This window comes from Garra rufa, chromosome 18 (genome assembly GCF_049309525.1).
Source record: "Garra rufa chromosome 18, GarRuf1.0, whole genome shotgun sequence".
NCBI lineage: Eukaryota > Metazoa > Chordata > Actinopteri > Cypriniformes > Cyprinidae > Garra > Garra rufa.
The window spans coordinates 22,157,046-22,167,245 of NC_133378.1; the positions used below are offsets into that span (position 1 = coordinate 22,157,046).

The 10,200-nt window shown below is 40.7% G+C and overlaps 1 protein-coding gene across 1 annotated transcript in view; it reads left to right on the top strand.

Moving 5' to 3' along the window:
- The window catches only part of rap1gapa (RAP1 GTPase activating protein a), a 29,571-nt gene extending 19,703 nt beyond the window's left edge, over positions 1–9,868 (top strand). Inside the window, exons 12-17 of the mRNA XM_073822679.1 lie at positions 4,433–4,542; positions 6,606–6,725; positions 8,190–8,319; positions 8,483–8,594; positions 9,495–9,586; positions 9,860–9,868. Of these exons, the coding sequence (XP_073678780.1) occupies positions 4,433–4,542; positions 6,606–6,725; positions 8,190–8,319; positions 8,483–8,594; positions 9,495–9,586; positions 9,860–9,868 (573 nt within the window). The remainder of the gene's footprint in view (positions 1–4,432; positions 4,543–6,605; positions 6,726–8,189; positions 8,320–8,482; positions 8,595–9,494; positions 9,587–9,859) is intronic.
- Positions 9,869–10,200: the final 332 nt, after the last annotated feature.

Below are 10,200 nucleotides of genomic sequence, written 5' to 3' on the forward strand. Positions count from 1 at the left end.
GTCCTTCGCCAGTAGGAATGCGACCTCCGCAGGCAGAGCAGAGGCACGCCTGCCCGAATAAGAATGTAAGGGGTACCTCTGAGTCTGGGCGGACGCCTGGGGCCGGGCCGTACCGTCCGTATCAACCAGCGTAGTGGTATCAAGGGAACGTTGACCGACGTGACCGTGGTGGGGCAGCCTAAGGGGAGACAGGGAAGGGGACAGAACCCAGAAGGATGAGCGTCCTGGGGAAGTGTCTAACTGCACTAAGCAGTGCTTACCCTTCTTCCCTGGATCCCGCGCTGGCGAAGACCAGCCGAGAGTCTGGTTCCGAGGAGTGTAAGTGCTGCTCAGGAAGGAAACTCGAGGCCGAAGCCAGAGGTGAGAATTTGCTCTTTTTGAGAAAATGTGGGTACCGTCGACCGTTGGCCGACGGCAGCATTGAAGCACACAGTGGCTCCCGGCCCTCCACCGGGAGCGGGGAGCGTAGATGTTAGCATCCCCTAAGGAGCAGTCTCAATCACCTCTGGAGGCCCGCGTCAGGGACGTTTCGCAGTTTTCTTGCGAGTGTTTCGGGCCGGTCCCTGTGCCGCGGGCGGCGCCACTCTCCTGCGGCTGGCTCTGCGCTTGCGGGCCCTTCTCGCCGACCTGGCGTCGTGGGCCTCCGCAGGGGGGCGAGCCGTAGATGTTGCGGCCGCAGGGGGGCGCCCTCGGCGACGTGCAGGCGGAGGCGGTGCCTCCGGCGGCGGGATGGAAGCATCGCGGCGGGGCAGGATGTGAAACGCCTCCGTCTGTCTCTGGGCTGCCGAGAACTGTTGGGCAAAGTCCTCGATAGAGTCGCCGAATAGGCCCCTCTGGGAGATGGGAGCGTCGAGAAAGCGTGCTTTGTCGGCATCTGCCATCTGGGCCAGAGAGAGCCACAGGTGTCGCTCCTGGACCACAGCCGTGGACATCACCTGACCAAGGGCCCGCGCCGCGACCTTCGTCGCACGAAGGGCGAAGTCGGTGGCAGCGCGGAGTTCCTGCATCGTACCTTGGTCAGGACCACCCTCGTGCAGCTGTTTCAACCCCTTGGCCTGGTAGACCTGCAGGGTCGCCATCGCATGCAGGGCCGAGGCGGCCTGGCCCGCAGCGTGAAAAACGCGGCCCGCAAGGGCGGACGAGCGCTCACACGCCTTGGACGGGAGACGCGGCCGGCCCCGCCAGGTGGCAGCGCCACGCGGGCAAAGTTGCACCGCCATAGCGCGCTCGACCTGGGGAACCGACGCATACCCCCTGGCCGCCCCGCCATCAAGGGTGGCGAGGGGAGAGGAGCTGGGCAGCGGGCGAGATGAAAAGGGCGCCCGCCAGGTCTTAACCAGCTCCTCGTGCACCTCCGGGAAGAATGGCACCGGGGGAGGGCGAGGCGATGCCGCCGGAGCCGTCCCCAGGAACCAGTCGCCCAGCCGAGAAGGATCGGCCGAGGCCGATGGAGTAACCTCCAGGCCGATCCCCCTGGCGGCTCGGAGGAGCATAGCCGAGAGCTCGGAGTCTGCCTCCGACGGGGCAGCAACCGCGGAGGGGCGCCGCGCCGCCGGAAGAGCGTCCTCACTCCCTGACTCTCCCTCTGACGCAGCGTCAGACATCTCTTCCTCCTGTGGAGCGCCAAAGGAGACGCCCAGCCCGGCTGGCGGGGAGGCGTACTGCTTTGGCATCTCGACGGGGGTATGCTGGCGGGCGGAAGACCGCAGGGCTTTTGGGGCCGGTGGAACGTTCGGCACCGTGACTCGAAATTCCCCCTCGTGCCTCGCCACAGCGGCGGAAAAATTCCGCAGGCCGTGGGGCGCGAAGGGGGGCCTGCCCGCGAGCGAGCGGCGAGTCCTCAGCATTCCCATGGTCATGCTTTCGCAATTATGCATGAACCATCCGTGAAAGCTGCCTCAGCATGTTCGATGCCCAGACATGTGAAGCAGCTTTCATGTCCGTCCAGTGAGGTGAGGAAACTGCCACACCCAGAAGCGCACGGCCGGAAAGCCATTCTGAAAAGAACGTCTTTACACAGCCGTGAGAAATTGCTCTTTTAGTCCCGGTCTGCCCAGGGAGGAAACCGCGGCACCACTGTGCACTCAATGGGGCTTGCTCGCTGGAAAGCAGGAGGCTTTTTTGGCCGTGAAAACGGCCGCCCGCGGGACCCCGCTGGCGGCGCCGAGAAATTCACTCTTTCAGTAAAGCTTTGTTTCTTATTCGATCGGCGCACGCCAGCAGAGAAGAACAGCAGCAGCAGGAACGTGAAGTCTTTCTCTTTGAAGATTCTTCTTCTGGAGAAGGGAAGGCTTGAGCATGAAGGCTCTGAAAGCGAAAGTCTGTTTGAGTGATGCGCGCCGCCATCTTATATACCCGTATGTACGGGGGAGTGGCCGACGCGCACGTCCACTCGCCAATTTGCAATTGGCCTTTTTATATAAGGCTCAGAGATGATTGGTCTCTCAGGCGAGATCCCCAATATAACGTCGAAGTGATTCGACTGAAGGGGAACTTTAGTTTTTTTAATTAAATAAAATAATAAAATTAAAATTGTTTTCAAATTTAATTTCATTTAACTTCATATGCTAAAACAACTAAAACTAAAAATAATTAAGAAAAACTCACATTTAAAACAAAAGCTAATAAAAAGACAAAACACAGCAAAATTACTAATTATATATAAAATGGCTTTCAGTACTTTACAAAAAGTAAATAAAATAAATTATTAAAATAAAATTAAATAAAAATTGATTTCAAATTTAATTTAATTTAACTTGAAATACTAAAAAACTGAAAGTATAATAAAGATGAATAAAACTCTCTACATATATTTAAAACAAAAGCTAATAAAAAAAGACTTACTACTACTAAAAAAATTAATTAAAAACAAAAGTTATTATTAAATTAAATGTATTATTTACTACTACTATAACAATTACTAAAACATTGAAACTGAAATGAAACTCAGTGAAAACTCAAAATATAAAAATAAAAACAAAATTCATATTGGTCTATTCTTCACAGTAATTTTGAATTGTTTTCTATTAATTTTAATATTAAGTCAGTAATAAAAAATGGCCAATAACCAATAAATTGTCTATTAAAAAATTAAAATTAAACTAAAACCAATCATTTTCAAATCAAGCTAAAGTCAATTTAGGCACCACATTTTAATTATAATGTACTGTACGAAAAATGGATATTCATTTTGTGATTCGTTTTGCCCGTTATTACATTTACAGTGTTAACTTTAACTTTAGGTGAGCTTTACATGGTGGCAAAGTTCATCTATAAAAGCAGAGGAAATGGGCATGCACAATTAAATATCGGCCAACAACAATAAAATATCTTTAATATTGGCCGACAACTGATTGTGAAAACAAATATATTGTGCATCCATAATTTTCAGAATCAGAATGAGCTTTATTGCCAGGTATGTTTACACATACTAGGAATTTGTTGTAGTGACAGAAGCTCCACAGTGCTACAGAATGACAGTGACAAGATGACACAGATTATAAAAGGAACAATATACAAGTATACAAGACAGACAATGTGCAAAAATAGCAAAGACACAATAATATTGGCCGACCAGATGGTAACATTTTAACAGCTATCCAAGCAGATATTCATCCCATACTATCCAGTCTCACTTAACAGGCCATATTCCTATTGTAAGCCATTTTGACAGTAAGCATTGTTCAGTTAAAGAGTCATATTTCACATTTTTCACAAATGACCAAGTGCATCTATTTAGATTCATCTACGTTCAGCAGCATTGTTTCAGTGTTTATGTTCATGGTGAAAAAAGTCCAGGATTTCATCATAGCTCCCCTTCCTGCATGTAATGCGTCGCTCTGCTATGTTTTTATTTGTCCAGTGTCATTTCTTGTTGTGTAGTATGTACATTTCGGTGTATTTCTATCCCCTCGTCTGATAATTGTACACTCTTTGCGAGCTAATAGCATAGAAACACAAAGGAAAAAGGCAACAGAGAGTCTTTTCCGAAGCCTTTGAAGCCATTTTAGATAAAAGCCTTTTTGAAGGCCTTTCATTTGAAGTCATAAAGCAGTAGCTGTAAAATCCCAGCGCTCAGGCTTGAAGAGAACAAAGTGTCCCCAGCGAGAGTACAGCCGCCCAGTGAAGCTCAGGAGATCCTGCTCCCATCTTTCATCTCTCTCAGTTCAGGCCGAAACCCTCAAGCGCGCACTTCACATCCACCCTGCCAGTCAAGCTACGAAACAGTGGCTTTTGTTCTCAGAAAGACTGGAGCACGCACAGATAGAGGAAATAATAGAGCACAATTGCAAGTGTTATAACATAGACCTGACCTATGCAGGATGTATTATTCTTAAAGTTTCCTTTGAGACCGCATGGTGACCATCACAATGTGAAGGTGTATCTGTACAATAAATCCTCAGCTCACCGAACTTCTTGTTCTCTCCTGCAGTCTTTAATCATTCCTGGAAAAAGCCCAACTAGGAAAAAATCAGGACCATTCAGCTCTCGACGTAGCAGTGCTATTGGCATTGAGAACATCCAGGAGGTCCAGGAGAAGAGGTAAGAGGATGAGGAAACTTCAGAAGCTGCGATTGTGAAGCATAACAGTTTCAGTGTCACAGATTTGCCCACACTTGTGCTCAAACCTGCTTTCAGAAGTAAGATTTTCCACTACAATTCAAAAGTTTGGGGTCAGAATTTTTTTTGTTTTTACCAAGGATTGATTAATTGATCAAGTGACAGCAACAAACATTGTAATGTTACAAAAAACAAACATATCACATAATAAGAACTGACTGCTGAAATTCAGCTTTGCCATCACAGAAATAAATTACATTTCAAAATGTATTAAAATAGAAAAGTTATTTTCAGTTGTAATAATATTTCACAATAATCATTTTTTACTGTATTTTGTATATGAATATTCATATAGAAAATAGTTATTTTAGGTTTTAATATTTCAGTATATTACTGTTTTTATTGTATTTTGATCAAATATTGTAAATACATCATTATTGAGTGTAAGAATCTTTAAATTGTAATTGTACCTTTTTTACTGTATTTTTGTATAGGAAAATAAATCACATAGATAAAATTATTTTAATTTAAGTTTTAATATTTCAATAAATTACTGTTTGTATTGTAATTTGATCAAATTTTGTAAAAAATAAATAAATAAAATCCAAACTTATGAATGGTAGAATATTTATTTTCCAGAAATTGTGCATTTATTGATCATGCACATGTATGTGCAAAACCAATACGATACTTAAAAAAGAATAAATATACACTGCCGTTCAAAAGTTTGATTTTTTTTTATGTTTTTAAAGAATTAACTTATGCTCATCAAGGCTGCATTTCCTTGACCAAAAAACAGTAATATTGTGAAATATTATTAGTTTAAAATAATGGTTTTCTATTTTAATATATTTTAAAATATAATTTATTTCTGTGATGCAAAGCAGAATTTTTAGCATCATAACTCCAGTATTCAGTGTCACATGATCCTTCAAAAATCATTCTAATATGCTGATTTGTTATCAATGTTGGAAACAGTTGTGCTGCTCAATATTTTTTTGGAACCTGTTATAGTTTTTTTCAGGATTCTTTAAATTTTTTCAAAATAGAATTTTTTTTCTAACAATTTAAGTCTTTGCTATCACTTTTTATCAATTTAACACATCCTTGGCGAATAAAAGTATTGATTTCTTTTAACAGGTAAGAATAAAATTTACCAATTTTTATCAATGAAAGAATCCTGAAAAGTCTCACAGGTTCCAACTAAATATTAAGCAGCACAACTGTTTTCAACATTGATAATAAATGAGCATTTTAGAATAATTTCTGAAGGATCATCACAGGAATAAATAAAATTTAAAAATATATTTACATAGAAAAACTGTTATTTTACATTTAAATAATATTTCACAATATTACTGTTTTTCCTGTATATTTGATTAAATAAATGCAGCCTTGATGAGCATTAAAAAAATCTTACTTTTTGTCAGAAAATGAATTTAATAAAAATAAAAGAATTCTAGGTAGAACATAAAACAATGATTACTGAACTCCCTCCTTTTGTGTGTTTATGTGTTTGGTGAAGAATTGCAGCTCTGTTGTCAGAGGACAAGACAGTGCTCTGTCTTTCTCTACCCAGCGTCACTCTCAAGAATGGGAGGCTCGTCGTGGACCTCTCCAAGTATAATTGTCACCATAGAATGATACCTCTTTAACCATAGAGTAGCTGCTTTCTTACCTGGCCATAGAAATTCATCTGAATTGCAATAAATTATGGCCTTTAGCACATTAAACTGGTCACACATGCAAAATCAACATGCCAACTGATTGGTGGTTTGATAATTTGTAAGCCAATCAATGTCTGTTTTACTGATTTTGCATGAGCTGGCCTTTGTCACGTGCTGTAGTACTTACAATGAATGATTTTGCTCTGAATTCGATGTTTCAGTGTAGTGATGTGAATCAGCATGCACTGTTGTATCTAACCTAACCTAACTCTGAGTAGACTGCAGTTGGACTCCGTCACCTCACCTTTAACATGTAGAGTTTCAAATGCAATGGTTATGCTGCCCTCTCATGGTGAGTGTGTGTATGTTTGTCTGCAGCAGTAGAGAGTGCTCTCCCAGCACACAGAAGACTCCTGACAGTGGCCACGCCTCCCAGGACCCCAAGTCTGAAAACTCCTCCAATCAGAGCTCTCCTGAGGTGCTCATCACCAAGAACAGGTAAAGTGAAAAGCATTGAAGGAGAAGTTCACTTCCAGAACAAAAAATTACAGATAATGTACTCACCCCCTTGTCACCCAAGATGTTCATGTCTTTCTTTCTTCAGTCATAGAAATAGTTTTTTTTTTTAAGGAAAACATTTCAGGATTTCTCTTCATATAGTGGACTTGTATGGTGCCCCCAAAGTTTGTACTTCCAAAATGCAGTTTAAATGCATCTTCAAAGGGCAGCTTCTTCCCAGCCAAGGAAGAAGAGTCTTATCTAGCAAAATGATCGGTTATTTTCTAAAAAAAAAAAGTTACAATTTATATACTCTTTAACCGCAAACGCTCATCTTGGTCTAGCTCTGCGTGAACTGTGTGTATTCCTGTTTATGACATTTAGGATATGTCGAAAAACTCCCATCTCATTTTCTCCTCTAACTTCAAAATCGTTGTATGTTTACAAGGTGAACTTTACAAAAAAGGTAAAACAGCGATGTAGGGTGATTTTGTTGGAGAAAAAAATTAGACTAACTGTCATAAACAGGAATACATGCAGTTCACGCAGCGCTAGACCAAGATGATTTCTGGTTAAAAAGTATATAAATTGTATTTTTTTTTTTTTAGAAAATAGCTGATCGTTTTGCTAGATAAGACCCTTCTTCCTCTGCTGGGGTCGTTTTGAGCCCTTTGAAGCTGCATTTAAACTTTATTTTGGAAGATCAAACTCAGGGGGCACCATACAAGTCCACTATATGGAGAGAAATCCTGAATGTATTCCTGTAAAAAACGTAATTTATTTAGAACTGAAGAAAGAAAGACATGAACATCTTGGATGGCAAGGGGTGAACTACTTGTTCTGGAAGTGAACTGCTCCTTTAAAGTGATAGTTTACCCCCCCAAAAAATTAACCCATGATTTATTCACCTTCAGGCCATCTTAGATTTAGATGACTTTCTTCCTTCAATTGGAGTTATATTTGGAGTTATAATGTCCTGGCTCCTCCAAGCTTTACAATGGCAGTGAATAGGTGGATATATTTAATAGTCCAATAGAAGTCCAATAAAGCACATCCATCTATTATAAAAGTGCTCCACATGGTTCTGGGGGGTTAATAAAGGCCTTCTGAAGCTAATCAATGCATTTTTGTAAGAAAATGATCCATATTTATAACTTTATAAACTTTATGAATCTCTAGCTTCTGTTGATTGTCTTATGCACGTACATAAGAGAGTGGCATTCCAACAGATGACATAGGATGTAGTAGTTTGAGATGTGGTGGAAATGACGTGATAATAAAAATGGCCACTGCTGGACATTGTCGGTTTTTATTCAAATTTGGTGCTTGATCGGGTTTGCTACTGAACCCTGGCTGTGGGTTTTGGTGGATGCCAGTGATCTGACAACAAGAATTATTAGAGTTTCTCGCATGTTTCGGGTGAAGGCATTAAGAAAATGTGTTTGTATTTATGTATGTGTGTAGCTCAAGCATGTACTGTCGGGCTCCGTCCATTCCTGAGGCTCATGACCTGTCCCGCTCCTCCTCTAACGCCAGCAGCTTTGCTAGTGTGGTAGAGGAGAATGAAACCACAGAGGACTATGACACTGGCATGGTGAGAAAAGCACATTTATCGTAAACACTTTTTAAGTAATGAACATCTCTAGAAAATGAACACATTTACAACAGAGACTACCATTTAAAAAAAAAAACGAATATGTTTAATATGTTTTGTTGGTATGTCTGCCAGAGTAATTTGTTGTTTTTGTCCCATTCAGGAGAGTCTGTCGTCAGCAGATACTCCTCATAAACGAGACTCGTTCACGTACAGCACATGGCTGGAGGACAACATGAGCACTACCTGTACAACCAGCAGGGGGAGCTCTCCTGGTGAGAGAAACAAACTATACAAAATAGTGCACTACCTTAAAGGGATAGCTCACCCAAAAATTAAAATTCTGTCATCCTCTCTTATGCTCATGTCGTTCCCCATAAGACATTCGTTCATCTTAAAAAATAAGATAAATGAATATATTTTTGATGAAATCTGAGAGCTTTCTGACCCTGCATAGCCCGCAAAGCCACTACTATCAAAAAATGCTTTTCTCATTTTGTTCCCAGGCAAAATATCTAAAAATTCTTAAATCAAGAAGGATTTTCTAGACAAGTAAAAATTATTTTCTTGTTTTCAGAAAAACCAAGTCAAAATTAAGCACATTTTTGCTTGAAACAAGCTAAATAAGCTGCCAATGGGGTAAGAAAAATAATCTTGTTTTGTGTTTGAATCAAGATTGTATTGCTTACCCCATTGGCAGATTATTTTTCTAAATTCTTTTTCTAAGGAAAACCTCACTTAATTTTGACTTATTTTTTTCTGAAAACAAGAAAATAAATTTTACTTGTCTAGAAAATCCTTCTTGATTTAAGAATTATTAGATATTTTGGCTGGAAACGAGACAAAAAAATCTAAGTAAGAGTTGCAGTGATGTTCAAGGCCCAGAAAGGGCATTGTTAAAATAGTCCATGTGACGTCAGTGGTTCAACTGCGCAAAGTAAACAAAAACACATTCTGATTTAATCAAAAATATCTTTATTTGTGTTCCGAAGATGAACAGGAGGTCTTGTGGGTTTGGAACGACACAATGGTATTATTACAAGTAATTAATGATAGAAGTTTCTTTTTATGGATGAACTATCCCTTTAATAAAAATAAAACAGTGGTGTCTTTGTGTAGTAGTGCAGCTTATGTTTGTGTGTTTATCTATAAAATAAATGTTCTTATGTTTCCAGCTGGCAAAACAGATGCTGGAAAGAACCAGGAGCAGAACCGTACAGACATCCGCATCAAGCTTGAGCGACCGCATGACCACAAGTCCACATCGGTGAGTCTTAGTAGCCTAGTCTAAACATGATGAATTTAAGTGCGTGTTCACACTTGTAGTTTGGTTCATTTAGTCCGAACCAAAGAGAAAAATGATACATTTGTTCCTAGTCTGCTTAGCGTTTACACTGGCATTTTTAACAGTGAACCTAAAGATACTAAACCTAAAGGCATAGTGATACATTATTTTGCCAAAAGTATTGGGACACCCCCTTCTAATTATCTTTCTGTCTATCTGTTTGTTGTAACTCTGTTTCTTTGTTCATCTGTGCAGAATTGCTAGCCCCTCCTGCTTGACTGCCTCATAGATATCCATCAACAGGTTAGATAATATTATATAATGATTGATAATGAATGTAGCCTATGTTATAATATTAAGACATAACAGGAAAAGTGCTGCACATTCTGGATAATTTATATGTGAATGATGCTATTTTGTGTGGCTAAATGAAAGAACAAATTTCTACCAATTTGTTTTTCAAAGAGAATCATGGAAAATTAATTAAAATGAGGCAAAATTGTGAATCATTTTTGGTAAATGTTTGGCAGCCCAAAATTTGTGACACTGAAGACTAAAGTTTGCCAACCATTTTACATTTTAAAAGTAAATTCAAT